General features: G+C 36.8%; 3 protein-coding genes across 3 annotated transcripts in view; 1 reads left to right on the forward strand and 2 right to left on the reverse strand.

Annotated features, from left to right (window-relative positions):
• LOC105227099 (uncharacterized) overlaps nucleotides 1-21,426 on the reverse strand; it is a 401,109-nt gene that overhangs the window by 22,269 nt on the left and 357,414 nt on the right. The window lies entirely within an intron of this gene.
• Nucleotides 9,777-11,769, reverse strand: LOC105228537 (methyltransferase-like protein 17, mitochondrial). Its single transcript, XM_011208415.4, has 4 exons — nucleotides 10,670-11,769; nucleotides 10,400-10,615; nucleotides 10,056-10,342; nucleotides 9,777-9,977 (listed from the first exon to the last, which is right to left on the reverse strand). Exons 1-4 carry the CDS (start codon nucleotides 11,453-11,455, stop codon nucleotides 9,854-9,856), a joined length of 1,413 nt encoding a protein of 470 aa, XP_011206717.2. The 5' UTR covers nucleotides 11,456-11,769; the 3' UTR covers nucleotides 9,777-9,853.
• Nucleotides 12,975-15,385, forward strand: LOC105228546 (zinc finger CCCH-type with G patch domain-containing protein). The gene is made up of 5 exons (XM_049462640.1): nucleotides 12,975-13,591; nucleotides 13,647-13,910; nucleotides 13,967-14,438; nucleotides 14,504-14,667; nucleotides 14,721-15,385. Exons 1-5 carry the CDS (start codon nucleotides 13,559-13,561, stop codon nucleotides 15,303-15,305), a joined length of 1,518 nt encoding a protein of 505 aa, XP_049318597.1. The 5' UTR covers nucleotides 12,975-13,558; the 3' UTR covers nucleotides 15,306-15,385.

A 21,426-nucleotide genomic window follows, 5' to 3' on the forward strand; every position in this document is an offset into this window, starting at 1 on the left:
TGCTCAACTGGTCAGTGAGATATACATGATTAAATGAAGACACCTTTTTTTTTTGTCGAATAACGGTAAATTGCAAATATCTAAAAAACGTATCCATAAAAAAAAAATTAACTCGATTTTCGAAATCATCGAGCCATTTCACATACAAATTGGATAGTGGCGTTCATGGAACATTTTTGCTGTAAACCAGTGTTATTACTCGTATTACTTTTTTTTTGAGCAAAACATTTTTTTTTAATGTTTTTTTGTTTATTGTCGCTATACATTGGCACACAATGTACAATATGTACTCGTATGTACATACATACATACGTACGTTCCCTCTATCTACGCATTTATGTTTTCGTAACTAGACATCAAACTGTAATGTTAACGTTTAGCTATTAAATTGTTGACCAATTTCTAATTGAATTAATTAATTAAACAGCGACTTCTAACGAGCAGTAAAACATTAAAACGACTTCGCATACATAGAAACATTATAACGCAGAATCATAAAATTCAAAATAACATAGCAACAAGTATTAGAAATATATAATAGACACCTTTTTCAACTCGATATAATTATTCAAACTCTAATGCAGAATTCGTTCGACTTTTTGGTTTCTGGTGAGAATAAAATTAGTTATACTATCGGTTAGTCTGGTGGTTGCATCAGATCCATTATTATATGCTAGCACCATATCATCAGCATATTGGCCCGATTTTTTAATGGCGCCAAAAAACAAATAATTGTGTTAAACACTAGGAAAACAACTTACAGACAAAGGAAACATTTTATATTAGTATCGTTACAATGGAAAAGCTCTAAAATGACCTTAAATAGGGATAATAATAATAAACTCATCGAAACTCCTTCCACCAACCGACGCAAGTGGCGCAATCGACATACATACATATGTAAGTATAAGCAGAATTCTTCGCGTCATGATATGCAAGATATTTTTTTATGCAACGTGATTTAAAAACATTAATCTACAGAACTAACAAATTCAACAGTTAAGATGTGTAATAACGCTATAAAAAGTTAGTTTACAATGTTGCTAATTAAGAGAAGCTAATACAGGTTTATATTTTTGCATTTGTTAAAAATGAGTCTAATCTTTGCAGTGTGCCACCTTATGTCTAAATCGAACAAAACTGTTACAAGTCCTACGTACCGAATATCTGGACCCTAGTGCCTTTAGTTGACTTTTTACCAAAAACATCGGTCAAAGTGAGAAAAATATATAGCTAAAATTTGGAGAGAATCCTTTTATGTATGAATGTCAAAAAATGATCTGAATGCGGTCAATACTTCCCTTACCCGCCATATACCTAATATATAGTAAAGAATTTCGAACTTCCGGGTGACCTTATACTCGTACCACATATATTGCCCAATATGTAAGTTATCTCAAAGAAAATAAGAGCCTATTTTAATATTATCAATGTATCTTCGTACCTAAAATTAATAAAATCAGGTGAAAGCTTGATAACTAACATCAGAATTTTCGAACATCCGGCTGACCTTACTCCACATCATCGAGTACGTTTTTTCGAACGCTGAGTAATTAAGTGGAAATCTTTATTTAAAATGAAATAAAATCCCGTTATATTTAAAAATTGGCTTATTAAGTTAACTCTTTCTAGTAATTGAAGTTTCAAAAATTTATTAACATTTTCGGCATTGATAATTACAATTTAAGTTTAACACTTCGTTTCGTTTATGGCGTTGGTTGTCTCTATCATTCTTGCCCTAACCCAAATGGATTTTGGACATAACTCTGTTTTCATACGACCTTCGTTTATATTCAGGATTTTTTTTTTTTTGCAATTCAGTTGTTGTAATATCTCCTGTGATTTTTTTTATTGTCTTTATTAATTTTTGGGAACTATCAACCTTCTTCTTCTTTACTAGGGTAGACACCGCTTTCGCGGTTATAGCCGATTTAACAACGGCGCGCCAGTTTTCAATGTGGCGGCAATTGGAAATTCCAAGCGAAACCAGGTCCTTCTCCACCCGGTCTTTCCAACGGAGTGGAGTTCTTCCTCTCCCTCTGCTTCCCCTGGCGGGTACTGCGTCGAATACTTTCAGAGCTGGAGTGTTTTCGTCCATTCGGACAAAATGACCTAGCCAGCGTAGCCACTGTCTTTTAATTCGCTGAAATATGTCAATGTTGTCGTATATCTTATACAGCACATCGTTCCATCGCATACGATATTCGCCGTGGCCAACAAGCAAAGGATCATAAATCTTTCGCAGATTTTTTCTCTCAAGAACTTTAATGTAGTATTGTCTTTGTTCGTCGAGAAAGGACATTAATTTTCAATTTTCTACTTAGTCCGAAGTAGTACCTGTTGACAACAGTTATTCTGCGTTGGATTTCGAAGGCTGACATTATTGTTGCTGTTAATGCTGGTTTCAAAATAAACAAAATTATACACAACTTCCAAGTTATGACTGTCAATAGTGATGGGCCTCGAACCCGACCAAGGTGGTTAGTGTGTCCATTCCACACTGCCAATTGGTACTGAAAATGCTTAGCATCATTCTCAGGGTGCTGATCAACGCATTGATTTGATCCGTTGTACTTTTTGAGTACGGTGGAGTTAGACCTTCGCAGGTAGGATCCCACGTTAAACACACCGGACGTTGTCAACAGTGTCGTGGGAGCCGAGACGCGAGTGCGACGAGTGTTAGTTTGATGACAGGTGATATTTCATCTTTCCCTCGTTCACTGTCAGACCCATTTGCTTTGCTTCCTTATCCAGTCTGGAGGAAGCAGAACTAACTACTCTAAAAAGTATAAAGTAACAACATAATTAAAGACTGCCTCCATTTTTGATTATAATAAATAATGCTAAGATACCACTGAAGTTACAAATAGTAGCAACGTATGTAGATTAATTTGTTAATACTCGTAAATATAATCAGATCCATAACTGAAAGTGCTAAATTTGAAACGACGCGGCATGGTAGGGAACTTGGAATAGATGCTACATTCAGCCCCAACTGTGATATGTTCGATTGGTACATTCCCCACGGTTTATCCTCCGAGTTTTCCAACGTAAAAAAATTACTAACTTCAAAAATAAGGTAACATCGGGAAAAGCAACGATACTCATCGCAGCCGCGTGCAAATTTCAGCTTATAAGTAATTGGGATTTTTTGCCTATGTGATATTCTATCTCTAACTCATTCACGCAGCGTAATTCTTCAGAAAGAATCGATCGAGCTGACAAAGACATTACATATGATACGCTCTTGTAACGTTCCGAAATCGAAGCCAAAAACTTTTTCGCATATACTGCACACTTCCTGTGACGAATGCGAGCTCTGAACGCTCTTTTTTGACGCTTTTACACTTCTTCTTTTACGCACGTCTACCATTTACAATGTGCCTTTTCAATTTAGTTGGATTTGATATCAGAAAGTCGATTTGAAAATTTTCCACCATAATATTAAAATGTATAAAGACAACTAATATCTTAATATATAAAAATCACGTGTCACATTGTTTGTTTGCGATGGACTCCTAAACTACTGAACCGATTTTAATGAAATTTTTAACACTGTGTGCAGTTTGGTCCAACTTGAAAGATAGGATAGTTTATAATTCTCCTTATAGTCGCATTATTTATTTATTGCAAATTATTTGTTTATTATTAGCAAAGAGCTATCCACCAGTTGGTGGCGCTAACAGCGGTATTGAGTGCGCTATGTTACAGTAGATGGCGCTACAAACATTAAAAACATTAAATGAAAATGCGTTGTTTGAAGTTTATATTATTTGTGGTAAAGTTATACGAGTCTATGACTTCCAAAAAAAATAAAAATTGGGCGGGGCGAAGTTCGCCGGGTCAGCTAGTTTAATATAATAATCTTCATGTTTCAAATACATGTTTATTTCCTCTCCAAAAACTATTTCTGTATCCGCCCATATTTTAAATGAAATTGAGTTATTTGCATTTTTGTGTAATGATCTACATATATCCAATTTACTTTTTTATCCACAATATTTACCGCACTTTTTATGCACGTATGTACATATATTTATATGTGAACTAGTAAGACTTTTTGATTTAAATTTCACGCGAAAACCTATTCATCGAAATATTTTTTTCTGGGTTGCTATGACCATCAGTGTCATCTGTGCTAAATGTCACGCCATGAGGGTCGAAAACGCATTGATGACGAACCACGTTCATTGGTGCTTGAGAATTAACGATCACAGATCTTACTTTTGGCCCTAGGAAAGGGCACGATTCAAAAATCACTAAATTTTTTAGAAGCCTGTGAAACTATGCTTTCCGACTACCAGGATGTCATAAAACGTATTATTACTAACGATTAGTCTTGGATCTATGCTTACTACCCGAAATAGACGGACTGTCAATCGGCCGAATATCGTTGCAAAGGTGAGCCGAAGCCGAAAAAGCTACGCTAAAGCAGGCCAAAAATTTTCAACCAAAATCGGTGCCGGATTCATGTTATGTGTATGTACTGATAGAACTGAACGAACTAGTAAATTAAATGTGCTAAAAGTATTTGCCATTATTATGATTAAGTTGTTCATAACAAAAGAATGAGCTAAATAAAGAAAATGGTGTTCTTCCTTTTCGCTGTTTGGCGCCAATTGGAGATTCCAAGTGTAGCCAGATCCTTTTCCATATGGTCTTCCCAACGGAGTGGAGCTCTTTCTCTTCATTTCCTTCCCTCGGCGGGAACTGCGTCAAATACTCTCAAAGCTGGAGAGTTTTCTCATCTATTCGGACGACATGACCTATCCAGGATAGCCGCTGTCTCTTAATTCACTGAACTATGTCAATGTCGTCGTTTATCTCATACAGCTCATTGTTTACCATGTCGGGTAATTGCTGTTCGAACTTCTTCATGGTCGGGCAGTGGAACATACATTCCATCGTCATCTGTTAGGGAATCGGGTTCGCCATCTCCTGCCGTTATGCCTTCACTGCCGTTCAGTAGGCTGGAGAAGTGTTCCCTCCATAATTTTAGTATCAGTCACTAGATCGCCTCTGGGGTTTCTACAAGAGTGTGCTCTGCTCCTGAAACCTTCTGTTAGTCGCCGCATCTTTTCTTAGAATTTTCGAGCATTACCCCTGCAGACCAGCTTATCAAGCTTTTCGTACTCACGCATTTCGACATCTCTCTTTTTTGTCTGCAAATACCGCCTCTCTCTTCAGCTCTCGGTACCTATCCCACGCCGCACATGTTGTGGTCGTAAGCAGTCAGTTTTCTCTCCGCTCCGTCACAGCACTCCTCATCGTATCAGCTGTTCTTTTGCATTTTCCGAAAACCAATGGTTTCGTTTGCATCTGTACATAAGGAGCTTGAAATGCCGTTCCACAGTTCCCTTATACTGAGTTGCTGATGAGTGCTCTCAGAGAGCAGGAGTGCAAGTCGAGTAGAAAAACGTTTGGCTGCCTGTTCTGATTGCAGCTTCTAGACGTCGTACCTTCCTTGTATTTGTTCAGGTGCGTATCGTGGCTGCAACAAGATAATGGGCCGAGTCGATGTTAGGACGTCTAAAACACAGGAGACGTGTCTTCGATCACAACATTAGCGATCTGGCTGGTGGCTTTTCGATACGGTGACAGCCAGGTAGCATCATGAATTTTCTTATGCTGGAATCTAGTACTACAGATAACCATATTTCGGGCCCCGACAATGTCGATCATCCTCAACCTATTTGGGGATGTTTCCTCATGAAGGCTAAATTTCCCGACCGTTGTGCCAAAGATATCTTCTTTGCCTACCCTGTCGTTGAAATCGCCAAGCACGATTTTGACATCGTGGCAGGGGCAGCTCTTATAGGTGCGTTCAAAGCGCTCATAGAAGGCATATTTGGTCACATCGTCCTTCTCTTCCATCAGGGGTGGGCGAAAATCAGCGATATGTTGAAGAACTTCGCTTTGATGCGGATTGTGGCTAGACGTTCATCCACCAGGGTGAATACCAGATCTCGGCGACAAGTCTCTCTCCCACCATGAATCCAACACCGAATTTGCGCTCTTTTATATGGCCACAAGGCCTACTCGTCTCAGTCCTTGTCCCGTCCATCGCATTTCTTGGACGGCGGTGATGTCAGCCTTCACTCTAACGAGGACCTCAACCAGGTGGGTAGCAGCATCTTCCCAATTAAGAGACCGGACAATCCAGGTGCATGCCCTCGTAATCCTTAATGCGTTTGCCAGGGTCGCCATCGGCTCGTCCGAAGTTGTTGTTTAGTTTTCATCGTTTCTGGGCACTCCCAAGTGAATGGCGATCAGAAAACTGTCCTCAATTGCGTGAACCTCTATACATGACTTCATTCTCTTCCATCTACCATGGAGTGTTATAATTAGGCTTGAATATAATTGAAACAATAAGTTTTTTACATTACTGCCATTAGACGAAAAGGAGAAATAATTCCACTACATTGAAAAACTTATCATGTTTGGAACTCATTAGTTCTATATTTAAGAAAGCGATCACCCAGTTGACTTGCAGGTTACATACATATATATATATATATGTATATATATGAATTTAATAAACCAATTAATTCATTTGTATAAATGTAATAATAAGCTGAGCTTTCCAACTGAAGCGTAAAATACCGCGAGATGTGCCACAGTTAAGAACATAGATGGTCGACGGCATCATGGATGCCGACTGGTAATGGAAACCACAGTATCACGACGTAGGCAGGGATGTCTGCCAAGTGTCTCAAACAGAGCCTACGAATACCTGCCGTCCTATACTAAAGCTTCACTTTCGTAGCGGAGGTTATGCGTATACTTTCCCTTACACTTGTTGATCCAGAATATGAGCCAAAACAACAATATAAATATGATTATATATTGTAAAGAGCCCGGATCTCCTATAGCAAAGCCGTCGGGGGCTAGTTGTTTCCAGAAGATATCAGCGTTTGTAACGAGCTCGAGAACAGTCAACACAAAGGTAGGAGCGAAGATTGGTCCATGCGCAAAGGCTAGCACTAACAAGAAAGTTGAAACTAGAGCTGATTTAAGGGAAGCAACAGTACCGGAAGCAGCCGGTACAATACTCTGTAGTTAAAGTTACATAATAGGACGCACAAATATCAACGAAATGAATGAGTTTCTCTTTACCTACTTACTAGGTACTAGACGTTTTTTCTGTAACAGAGGTAATGTGCCGACAATTATATTAAGAAACCGACAGGACTTCTGAGACATTACTTTCATGTCGGAAGAATTAATTAATATATTAACCCAATGAAGAGTTCTTAAAGAACACTCCTCCGCCATATAGTTTCAACGGGGCCAGACCAAAAGGAGAAGGGTGTTAGATAATAACCCAAGATAAGGGTTGGTGGATCATGCAAAGAGGTGACCAGTGTCATGCGGAGACTTATTGCACGCAGGACATATATTGGATATGTTTCTCTTCATCTGCGATGGGTGGTGGTTTGACTCCAAGTACGCCATTCACTAGAAGAGATTCGGTAAAGGTGCTGATGGTACGCCTGTGAATGGCGGTCAGTGCTTTTCGGAAGTTTGTTGCGTCCGAAGTCTGATCAGAGTACTGTCTAATGTCGTCGACTCAATTATGGGAGCATAAGCGCCTCACTATGTAGAGTTTAGTGTTCTGACAAGTCTGAAGCTTCTTCATCTGCGTTCCACTGCATCCAAGCGACTATATTGGTGCGGTGTAGTTGGGGACCGCCCGGCCGATTGCCTTGTAAGTTGCCAACAACATTTCTTTGTCCTTTCCCCATGCGTTGCCCTCTAGTGACTTGAGGATTTTGTTGCGGCTCTGTACCTTGAGGATAATCGCGGTCGTATGAGGAGTGAAGGAGCATAGTCTATCAAAAGTTACACCTAAAAACTTACGATTAATGACAGTCCGAATCTTAACGCCATCGACTACAATATTAAGGTCAAGTCTGTACTCCTTTGTCCAGTTTGTAAATAAGGTCGCTGTGGATTTGGTGGGGAAGCGAGAAAGGACGGAGAGATAGCCGTTTACCTTTGAACACATGCCATCGATTTCATTCCCGATTGTCAATATCGAGCAATCATCACCGTACGAGGTTATGCAAACTCCTTCTGGTGGAGTAGGAGTTTCGAGATATGGAAGTTAAGCAATAGCGGTGAGAGGACACCACCCGGCGGAACTCTTTGTTTAATTCTTCTCAGCTTTTTTATTTTCTTCTCGAATGTCCTGCAGTAGCGTTGTGCGATAATTATGGGCAGGTGGTCTAATTCAAGAGTTAGCATAAGTCGCCAGGTTATGCTATTTATCAGACCACCGGTAGCAATGGTAATATCGGGCAAGCTATTACAGGTGCCCAAAATTCTGGTGGGAGTTTCGCATTAATTGTGCAATGTCAATCTGTTCCGCCAGTTAAATCCCTCCACGATTGTTTAACAGGCAGAAATGCCAAAGATCGCGATGCGCGTTAAAGTCGCCTAGTACCAATCTGCAACGTACTCTAGAGCAAGATCGAGGAGATAATTGCAATTATAAACCGGGAACACGTATCGATAACTGCGTGCCAAGAAACTAAACAGCCGCTCAGATCTTCTGAGTTGTGCCGGTTTCAACGTTTTACGTAAAAATCGCGAGCGAGATAATGATGCAAATTTCCAACTTATGACAGCCTGACCCACGGAACAGACTGTGCGAGGAACCAGGAGTGGCTGAATGATTCTCGCACTAGGATTGGAGCGGAAAGAAGGTTGGGGGTGGGAACAGGTCAGAATGGGATTCATGTTGCCTGATGGAGCTCCTACGAACCATGGAGGTCCTCTGTTGGCCACTCGGATGGAGTGGCGGCGCAGTGCGCGAACTATGCGCAGGTTGCACAGCCGTAGAGGCTAAGGTCGGAGTAGTGCGTTGGCAGCATACGGCCACTCCCTGCGTGCCTTAAGGCCTGAGCATGTCTTAAGATGGCTCCATCCATTGCATGTATTATACCTGACCGAGGTGGAGTTTGGATGGAACCTTTTAGCACGAATTCCTCCGGGCCCGGGTAGGGCTCAATGCCAGCACGAGTCAGGAGGATAAGGAGCAATCCTGCTGCAAGTCGTTGCCAATGACGACAAACATACCGATCTAAACGGGGTTAGATCACCGAAATAACAGCATGACCGGTTGGAATCCGGGTCTATTCCGGCGCATAAAACCGGTTGTTATGGGAATTGAAAAGAAACCCTTCGCATCTGTTGATGCACATTTCTTGACATTAATCTTGTTGATATATTAATTTCCCTTAACAGAAATCCCTTTAGGGTACCCGCAGATTGGATTCTTAAAGCTTAGCCGATGCGCGTATCTCCTAAATGGGAAAATGCGCTCGGCTCAGCTTTAAGCATCCACTCTTCGGGCACCTTTAAGGAAGTTTTGCGATTGCGTTTTTCCTTCCTTTTCTTTATCTCATCATACTGTACACGTTTAAAAAAAATCAATGGTGCAGTAAACAAAAAAACAAATTCCAAACATTAAGTTTTACCTCCTGATTGGTAATCACCTTGTCGTTGACCATCCGACCAAGGACTTCCAACACCGGACCATTCCTCGAAATTCCTTCAGTAATGTTTTCTGTCACTACAACAACAACAATCGAACTGATTATTAGTAGACACTACATACAAATACAAAAAATAACGAGAGGACTAAGCACACATATTAAATTCACCATTCCTATAACCGTCGGGTCTAAATAACCGGAATGGAATTTTACCAAGGACTGTCAACTCGGCACCATGTCTCGAAATTACTTCAACATTGTTTTCTCCCGCTATAGCAGCAACATTAAATTCTCAATTTTTTATTTTCTGAGATTTCTTTTACTTAAATGTAGCATACATAAAATTTCATAATTTATTGATTTTCATATTTTTCTCCATTAGTCTTTAATGTTTTTCTTATTGTTGGTAATTGATCGCCCAATTTTATTGGTAACCTGTCACCCCAATCACTAGCCTTGGCACATCGATATGCATGTCTTCAAAATAATTTATAAAAAATATCAGGCAAACATTTTAAAGGTATGTATATATATATTTAATCAATGTTACATTACCTTCCATGTTTAGAATGTGTAAATATGACTTCTTGCAACTTCGCATCTTCTGTACACATCCTACATATTATATGTTTGGAGCGCAATAACGTCGGTCGTACTAACCTTGGCCACTTGCGAGTTGGATCTGATATGTTGCCTTTCTTGAAAACAACGTAAGAATAACGAGCAGTCTGACGATCGTTTTTTTCATTTCCCAAATGCAAAGGGACGAATCCAACTTCAAAATTACAAGGCGTTCTATCACCATTATTGGAAAGCCGAGGACATGTTAAGTTGTGGGAACACTAAAATTACATAAAATAATATTTAATAATTAATTAAAAACAAATTAAACTTTTTACCGGTGCAAAAACTTCTCCCTTTAGTTCCACGCTGTTAAGGTTCAAAATTAAATCTCGAGCTTCGTTAATTAACTCACTTCCGCGTCTAGTACCTTCTTCGATAATGACCATATAACTACTGCATTTCTTCCACAAGTTCAGTATCACATCTCTGCGACTTTCTATGTTCGGTAGCTCAAAAAGAGTATATGACAATACAACCAAATCATATAAAGTCTAAGGAAATATATAATAAATCTTCTTATAATAGGAATCATATCATATCCATACCTCTATGGCAGGTAGAAACTGTCTGTAGTAAACATTGCGAAGTAATATTTGTTGATTTTCATTACCTTCACGTAATATTAATTCCGATAGATCATTCATATGGCGGGAACTATCAACATTGTAATACTCAAATATGGTGTTTTTCCACAAATTACTGGCAGCCCACATACCAGTGCCCACGCCCGCTCCAAAATCAAAGTAACTTCTAGGTTGGAACGATTCATCACGCACTCGTATTTCATTTAATATACTTATTAGCACACTATACTCCTTTGCACCACGGCCAATTGCGTAAACCAAAGATTCATACGAACCATATTCAATCGGCTTCCATGAATAATTTCGTTGTGCCACTAATCGTTTTATTAACTTTTCCCGTTTCCTCTTCCAATCTACAGCGCTTTCTTCTCCTAGTAATGACAACTTCTCCGGCGGCATGCGACGATCAACTTCTTCTATAATTAATTTCATTTTCAAATTTATTTCCTCCTGTTTAGCCGGAGGATGTCGGGAACCTATATATTGATCCAGCTGTTTGCAATCTTTCAACAATGTTTTTATCGGATAATCTCCAATGACACGTTCCAAAGCATGGCGCAAGTTTAAAGGTAGCTCAATTTTTCCAATTTTTGCTATACCGGGATGATGCCTCGCTTTCATCTCCTCATTCTCTAACTTTTCAATAAGATTCGGTTCTACCTCCACAGCAATTTTGCATGTGTTTCGGACGAAATGCTTTGAAATTCCATATCGCAGGTTGGCAAGCAATTTTAACCCGATATTCATTATTTTCTTTTAATTCTGATTACAAATTACTAAAATTGTATGATTTTGAAAAACAGTTGTAATAGTTGCCATCTCATTAATAAATAGGTTGTAATAGAAATTTCGGTAAATGTTCAGCAGAGCGGCTTTTCCGAAAACGTGCACCAATTTTCACGGGAAATGTCTTAAAAAATTCGTTTTTAATTCCGATTCACGAATATGTATGGCGCGTTCTCTAATTCTATGTTTTTTTTTGCAATAAAAACAATAAAAAATATTACGATTTTGCACAATATTCACGCCATAAATGGCATCACTCTTCGAAATTCAATTGAGAACTAGTGATACAACAGTGATCAGGATCCAAATATCGATACTCTCGATATTCGATACTAAACAAGAATTGATAAAAATGAGAGATATATGGTAGAAAAATATTATTAATTGGAAAAATAAAAAGAAATTAAAATATCGATATTCGAGTCTGAAAAACAAAATGGTAAGAATGAGAAATACATAATAGAAAATAATAATAATTGGAAAAATAAAAATAAATTAAAATATCGATATTCTCAATATACGAGTCTGATCGAGAATTGGCAAAAATGAGAAATACATAATTGGAAAATTTATAATTCATTATTATGAAGAATGAAGAATTTGGACCCAGAAGAATTTTGAACACCGGGGTTTTGGACGGACCAGGGATATTATTATTCGAGCGCTCGAATTTTTGCCAATTTTCGATCAGTCTTGAATATCGATAATTCGAAAACGATCAGTGTATGAATCAATAGTGGCCATTCGAATTTACAACAGCTGTGCCATAATTTCGAACATAACCTTGCCATTTTCGTTGAAGTGAAGTGATTGTAAAGTATTTCATATTTTTATAAAAATAACAAAAAAACCAATTTCTCTTATTGATTAACTAAACAACATCAATAATTACGTGTATATAACTTATAGAAAGTATCATTTTAACATCTAAAGACGTGTAAAGTGTAAAAGTGAATTTATCGTTTCGGGAAATACGATGTTTTTTGATAAAAACAAAGAAAATATTTATTTTAAAGGCACGCACCATACATATTCGTAAAGTAGAATTAAAAACGAGTATTTTAAGACCTTTCCTGTGAAAATTGGTGCACGTTTTCGGAAAAGCCGCTCTCCTGAACATTTACCGTTGAAAAACTTTGCCTTTAGGGTCAATAAGGGAAGAGGCCTCAAAATTATAATTAGGGGTATTCTCTTGCTCTTGCAAGATTGCAGATTGCAAAAATACTACACCGAAATATACAAGGGCACGAGAGCACCCATTGCAGAATCTAGTGATATATGAGCGACTGATTCAGTCAATTTATTGTAAATGACTATTGTGCATGGCTATTGTGAATTGGCGCACCTTCTGCATACATTTTTAACAAAAAAAACTGTAACAAAACTTTATAATTTAAATAGAAATTATAAAATCTAGTTCAAATTTACCTTTCTCAACAATTTAACGTCGTAATATGTCTTTATGTAAAATGGCAACTAGGTTTCAATTTTATTTTTGCGTGACATTGCACGCTAATATACATGGGTTTTGGTCTGACATATTTCACAGCCCTTGCATATATTTTTCTGCGTGTGTTTGTTGTTGTGCCGTTGTAAATCTGCAATGCTTGCACCGTGCACCGGGTTTTGCAAGAGCAAGAGAATACCCCTATTGTCTTTTTTCATCCGAATATTATAAATGCATTATCGGAAAGCGGATTTTTTTTAATAATATATGCTTAAGTATAAATATATATTTAACATATTTGGACACATTTTTCTTTTAACTTAGTTGTTGTTCTTGTTATTACCACACCATTCTGCGGAATTGAGATCAATTTGCTGTAATTACACATTGAAATATATCCGGTTTATAGTAGTCGTGCAGCTGTCTAAATAACTGTATCGTTAAGAACGTGAGTATTTTAATATCTGACAGATGTCGCTTGAAGTCTGTCGCTGTCTATGTGTTCAGCACATAATTTATAATTTCTTACAAGAACTTGGCAGTACTTTTGTCAATATTTATTTGTTTACTACCCCCAAATACAAAAATATAGTTTTAATTTAAATATTTCGTCAAAAATGGATATAAATACTAGCGAATATGAATCACAGGTAATTAATTTATATCTTATCAAAAGCTTTGAAACTGACTGCACAAATTGTTTAGCTTCAGATTGTTGAACAGTCCTTAGCAGTTACTGAAAATCAGGAAGAACGTCTTGCACTTAATGGTTTAAAAGCAGATATTTTAGAACTTATTGCATTAACAAAGCAGACAAATGCAGAGCAATCCTCTAATAACCACGATGGATGTAACTTCGAAGAAGAACTAGAGCGTTTTAAGAGTGAAATGATACAATTAGATAACGTTCAAAGCAATGTCCAAGAAGTCCCCGAAGAAAATATTGATGAACAGTTAACCAAGCTTAGAGTAAGAGTTATTTATTTCTCTTCACTGCTTAAATAACGAATACATTTTATGGAAAGGTAAAACTATACAATATGGTTGGTCAGAAATGTACTGCACCTCATGAGCACACCTGGGGTGCAATTAGTTATCATAATGCCATAGTCTGTGGAATTGAAGATACGGCAAATATGGATAGTAATGGTCAATTAAAAGCTCGCTTACGAGTCTTGTTTACTAATCCTACTCATCGTGAAATGTTGCCTTGTTCATTCTACCTGGAAGGAGACTGTCGTTTTGACGATGCACAGTGTCACTATTCCCATGGCGAGCTTATAGATGTCGAAAAATTAGGTGAATATACTGAGCCAGATTTTGCGCGACTTGCTCGCAATTGCGTTGTTCTTGCAAAATTGCCAAACCGCCTTTGGTATAAAGGTCGTGTACTTTGCGCGAATTTTATAGATCAATCATGCCGTGTTCGTCTTGATAAAAAGGATGAACAACGAGAAAGGGATTTCCCCTTTGAAGATTTGCTACCAATATTTCATGGTTTGTAATACTTTTAAGACACAGATTATGGTTAAAAAATTAATGTAACATTTTTAAATGAACAGATGATGACTTATCAAGCGGAAGCTCGAGCGAATCTTCTACCAAATTGGGAGAATTAGAAGATTCAGGAGATATCGAAAACATAAGAAGAGTAAATTTAATAGAACAAAGATTGTTTGAATATAAACCAACACAACAACTTGGCGAGTGGGAAAAACACACGCGGGTAGGAAATAAAACTACATATAACATTCTTATCTATATGTATACATTAAATAGGGCATCGCATCTAAAATAATGGCGAAAATGGGATATGTTCACGGTTCTGGATTAGGTTCAGACGGAAGTGGTATTGTCATACCTGTTACAGCACAAATATTACCTCAAGGCTGCTCACTTGATCATTGTATGGAGTTACGCGAAGCAGCTAACGGAGATAAAGACTTTTTCAGTGTAGAGAAAAAATTGCAACGTCAAAAGAAAAAACTGGAAAAGATTAATGCGAAGTCATATGAACGTGAATTACAGCGAACAGATGTATTTTCATTTATTAATGATAATATATTGGGTGGAGGATCTGAAGTAAGGAAAGCAGTGAAAAGTGTAACACTAAGTAACGAAACCACCAAATCGTTAAATGTTGCAAGTGTACGCATTTCGGACGACATACGACGAAAAGAGCGAGAAATTGCAAAGTTACGTCAATCGATGGTTCGTAACTCTGTCGGATCAGACCTATACAAACGGACTCAACAACAATTGCAAATTAAAGCACAGGAACTAAAAGCTTTACAAAAAGAGGAAACTATTCTTTCTAAGGAACAAGTTTCACGAAAAACTAAAGATAAACTATGCGTATTTTAAGATGAAACTGTAAATTCTTTCCTACGTATAATATAAAAAATTTTAAAACTACATACACATATGTATGTATGTATATGAAATTATGATTTCAAGATTATTGTCCAAATGAGAAATGACTTCAGAATAAGATATACACTCGTCGAAAAAAACCCACGTTGTCACTATTTGCTCAAAATTCGCTATTTGGCTTTTTTGTTATGTGACTACATTAGTTTACCGTTATTTCTAAAATTGTTAGCCTCCGCACGTGTTTATTTTAGTATTCAGTATTTGCGGTATTTGCCACAACCTTAACTAAAGCACAAAAATATTGAAATACATTTTTCAATAATTCATTACATACACTTACAGGTTACAAAACAATAAGATTTTTATGGAATTAAGTCTCTCACGAGGCCAGGAAATAGATCTCAATCCAGTTGAGAACTGCTGGCATTATATGGGCAAAAGGATAAGAGAAAAGCGTCCAAAACGTCTAAAAGAAATGGAAAAAATGATTGAAGCTATGTGGAATGAAGAAATTAATAAAACTTATCTTCGACGCTTGTTTGAATCCATGCCTAAACGATTAGCCAAGGTTATTAGGAGTAGGGGATGTTCTACAAAATATTTTTTTATAGTTTATTTAGTTTATATAGTTATTTTAATTTGTTATATATTTTATTGGTAAATAAAGAGATTATATAAAACATAAAATAACTTGTTTAAAATTATATTTATTTATTATTACTCACGCCAATGGGCTATATACAAAGAAGTATAACAAAAACAAAAAAGAAGGAAGAAGGAATATCCATGACTAGGTTTGATCACAAATCACACATTAATGATACATTATTAACCCTTGAGACGTAGCTCGCATACGTACAACCAAACATATGAATATCGTGATAATATTGTTACAAAAAGTAGTATTAAGTTGTATTTGTATTGCTGTATGCATCCATTATTATGAACAATAGCTGTAGGTATATGGAATAGCATTTGTCTTGTTGTAGACATCTGGCGCCGCGGCTGTCTGCTTGTCTACTTAAACAATTGCTGAGTCTGGCGCCGCGGCTGTCTGCTTGCGTCTGGCGCTGTATAGCATTATGTTCTGGTAATTTCCATACGCAATATTCTAGAAGGACACGTCGGCATCCGCGAGAAGTGCGTGGCTATATAAGCCGTGGCAGCGCCAACGTAATCAATCAGTACTAAGAGTAAACTGCTATAGTGTAGACGAGTTGTGAAATAAAGAGTTGTTGAATTAAATTAAACAGTTTTGGTTTTATTTGTCAATCCAGAGATACGAACCTAACAAAGTGAACTAGCAGTAAATTCGTAACAATTGGTGTCAGAAGTGGGATTGTCAAATAATCCAAATTCAAGATGGTTAAATTCGGAGAATTGAGAATTCAGCAATTAAAAAAAGAACTAGAAGAACAACGAACATCATCAAGTGTGGACATGAACTTGCTGTTAGTGGCTATTAAGCAAATAGAAAATCGTCTGGTACAGCAAATGACGCAAATAGCTGAAAATACAGAAAATGCAGTGCAAACAGAAAATCGTCTGGCACAGCAAATGACGCAAATAGCTGAAAATACATCACAGTTAGAGTCTCGTCTTACACAACAAATGACCGAAAATAATACGCAGTTAGAAAATCGTTTGGTACAACAGATTACGGAAAATACTACACAACTACAAAAACAAGTGCAAGAGAAATTTTCAAAATTTGAAGACGAATTAAGCACTTTAAAAAATGACGAAGAAAATTTAAAATCAGAAGTTCTTCAATTAAGTAATCGTGTGCGAGAACTGCAACTACATGGCCCTGCACCATCAACAAATAATCAAAGATTGAAGGCACCCACATTCGATGGAAGTATTCCATTTCAAATTTTCAAACTTCAGTTTGAAAAGACAGCAATGGCCAATAACTGGAATGCAGCGGACAAAGTGGCGTCCTTGTTTGTATCATTGTGTTCATAAAGATATGAACATGAAAGTTTTGTAACCTTAAGATAGAATTATATATACAAAATTATATTTTTGACACAACCACATTAATACATAAAAATATACATGTAAACAATAAATTAAATAAAAAGTATATACAGTCCACTAAATGTCAAGTGCAATGGTAAGCAACAAAATTGTAATATGAGACTTGCTCATAAAAATGTGAAAATCATTGCACATAAAAGAAAACTCATAAATTAGAGTATACATAATACTAATATTAAAATACAAAATATACATACTCGAAATATTAATGCACACAAGCAACAGATGAAAAAGTATCAAGCGTGTGTACGGATGTGTATAAGTGCGTTAGATGCACTAATCTAAAAAACTATAAAATATCAATGCGTTGGTATCTGAAAAATGCAATAAAAATATAATACATATTTATAGCCCTGACAGACGAGCAAAATTAATGCGCCTTAAGCAACGCTAATGAGAATTGAAATTTTATGGTGACAGACGGCAGGCTTGTGCATTTAGACAGCTGATAGTGAAATTTTTTCTTTATTAAAAAAAAAAGCGAAATAAAAATGAATAAGATAAATTATTAAAAGAAATTTTGGTAATTTTGGAAAATCAATATAAATTTAACGAAAAAATTCGTTTATTATTATCTACGTTAAAAGATAATAGAGTGAAATTAATAGCAATAATTGATTGTAATGCGGAAAAAGTGTACAAATAAGTTAAGAATATTTGAAAAATGGATAGCAAAAGTGCGACATCTCCCAATATATAGCAAAAATCGGCCATTTTTGAGCAGTGTTGCCTACTCAAATTTAGTAAATTCAACTAAATGCACGGAAGTCTTGTGCATTACAAACTTGCATTAACATGGGTCAAATGCGCAAATAAATGTCAATTAAGCCCGCTAATGCATATTAGCGCTGTCGTCTGTCAGGGCTATTACACATGTGTATACACACTAAGCATACACACATATACATATATACATAGTTAAGAAATTAGAATTAAGAAATGTATTGAGGGAAGAAATTTTAATAAAGAAAATCAGAGTCAAAAGTGAACTCTCACAGTACAGACTTAAGCAAAGACTGTTTTTTCTGTACATTTGGTCCTTCGATCCTCTTTTTGAAAAAGAATCGAGCAAGTGCAAGTACTAGAAGCCTCTTAACACGTTGACGGACACTTGCGTCTATAGCCGTCAAAGCGAAGTTCACTATGTGGCATGACGGCGACAGCCGTCTAAAACGAAACGGCCATGACGGTTATGGCCGCATAGTGTCAATTTTCGAACTTTACTTGTTCCTGCTGTCCGTCAATGTGTTAAAAGAAAAAGATCATTACTAAGCCAAGTAAAAATAAATGTAAGCCGGAATAGCAAAGACTACCTGCATTTATAAAAATTACTTTTAGTAAAAGTTAAAAAAAATTTTTAAAAGCGTCCTTGTGGCTATAACAACAAGAACAGTGCAAAAAAAAATATATATGTATATACAAAACCATCTATAAAGAAGCAAATATGAAGAATTTGCTAACACGACAGAAGGAGTTGGGAGATCTAGCTGCGTTGGAGGAGCAGAAAATCCTGAGCGGAAAAATAAGAAAGGCTTCATGTCTGGAATATATGGATCATATTCAGACTGTTATGAAAGAGTTTACTGCAAATCATAATAAAATAATGGCTAAGAAGAGTCAAGAAGCTGAGGAATACATTGCGAAGAACTACTTCGAGCATGTAATGCAAACAATGGAGAATTCTATTCAGAATTTAAGAATTCAAAGTACTGCCGAAGGTGTTTCAGCAGTGAGCAGCATGTGGCAAATAGAATCTACGCCACAAACTATTCAGGTCGCACCACCTGAAGCCGCGTCTGGCGTTGAAAGAAAATATCAACGTCGAGCAAAAATGCTCAAAAGCACGATGGATGAAATACGAAGAAATGCATTGGATTCTCTCGAGCAAATGAGAGAATTCAAAACCAAGCTTCAAATACAATTTGAAAATGTTGAAGAATCATATTTTGAAACTCAAAATATCAAATTAGTTGAAACAACTGAAGAATCTATTGAGGAACAAATAGATGTATTTCGTCAAGAATACAAAATCATCATCGAAAGGATAACGGAGAAATTAAATAATTATAATTCACCACAAACAATGTATTTCAATATAAAACTGCAGGAAATTAAAATTCCGATGTTTTACGGGGAACTGAAACAATGGTCGTCATTCCACGATCTTTTTAAAAGTTTGGTGCATGATTCGAAGCACTTTACAGAAGTGGAAAAGATGTTCCGATTGAAGACATCATTAGGTGGAGAAGCTGATAGATTAATTCAACATCTACCAGTAACAGCAACAAATTATGAAGCTGCTTGGCAAATTCTCAAGGAAAGGTATGAGAATAGAAGGCTACAATTTACAGCACAAGTAGACAGACTACTTGATCAACCGACAGCAAATGGAGAAAGTGCACAAAGCATGAAGCAGCTGTTAGATACCACCAAAGAATGCATTTATGCTTTAAAAGGGCTAAATCTAAATTTAAATGACGAACAAGCCATCATAGCTCGGATAGTGGTTCGAAAACTAGACAAAGAAAGTCTACGTTTATACGAGCAAAACGTAAAAAAAAGTAGGGATATACAAAGCCTAGATGACGTCTTCAGTTTTCTGGAACAGCAATATCAAGCTCTAGAAGCAATACGCGACAGAAAACCAACTAAATGGAACAATCAAAAGCAGCCACAGCGAACACCTACATTTTATACAGCGGCACAAAATAATTGTGTATACTGCAAGGTTCCTGGGCATCAAATTGGTGAATGCAGAAAGTTTCAGACATTGACTACGATGAATCGAAGAAGATTCATAACAAACAACAAGTTATGCTACATTTGCCTTGATCACGTATATGAAGGAAAATGTAATAATAAAAAGAAGTGCAATAAGTGTGAAAGAAATCATCATAATTTATTGCACTTCAAAGAATTCCAAAAAGGAAAAGGAGGAATTGAAGAAAATGTCACAAAAACATCTACCACAATGATGAAGAAACATTCTGAAATGGCGATACTCCTAGCAACAGCACAGATAAGGGTGAAGGCAGCAAATGGAGAGTATGTGTCATTGCGAGCTCTAATCGATCAAGGATCCCAAAAAACTACTATTTCCGAAGAAGCATCTCAAATACTTCATTTACCAAGAAGAAGAGAAGTAACTGAACTACAAGGTTTAGGAAATACCACAGTGGGAGTGTCCAAATTTAAAATCAACATTAAAATCAAGCCGAGATTCCTAAGCAACGAGGCGTACAATGTCGAAGCACTAATTTTGCCGAAATTAGCGAGTGCTCAACCAGACAAAACGTTTAAATGGGATGTAGAACAATTGAAAAACTACACTTTAGCTGATCCCAATTTCAATAAATCAGATCGAATCGATATTGTCATTGGAAGTGACATATATGCCGACATACTAGAAGAAGGTATATTTAAAAAGGATCGAATACTAGGTCAAGCTACGAAATTGGGCTGGATATTGTCGGGAGTTTTACAACAACCGAGAAAAAACAATACAATTTTAGCAGCGGTTACTACAACATTGGAGAAGTTTTGGGAAATAGAAGACACTACAACTCCAGCAGATACAGCAGATGATGATGAATGCCTAAGAATTTTTGAAAAAACAACAGTAAGAAATGGAAATAATCGATTTGTCGTCAATCTACCTTTTAAACAAGAAAAAGAATAGGGCGATTCTCGCAAACAAGCTATGGCGAGGTTTCTTAATCTTGAGAAAAGGTTCGCTACAAATAACGAGTTAAAACAACAATATGTGCAATTTATGAAAGAATATTCAGAAATGGGCCACATTGAAAAAGCAAGTGAAAATAAATGCGGAAAATACTATTTGCCACATCAAGCAGTGATTCGAGAGGACAGTAGAACGACTAAACTACGAGTAGTTTTCGATGCGTCTGCAAAAACTACAAATGGAAGTAGTTTAAATGACATCCTCTTCATAGGACCGAGACTTCAAAGAGATATATTTGACATTATAATCAAATGGAGACTTTGGCAATATGTATTAACTAGTGATATTGAAAAGATGTTTCGACAAATTAAAATAACAGATAGTGAT

Source organism: Bactrocera dorsalis, chromosome 1 (assembly GCF_023373825.1).
Source record: "Bactrocera dorsalis isolate Fly_Bdor chromosome 1, ASM2337382v1, whole genome shotgun sequence".
In the NCBI taxonomy this organism is placed as follows: Eukaryota; Metazoa; Arthropoda; class Insecta; order Diptera; family Tephritidae; genus Bactrocera; species Bactrocera dorsalis.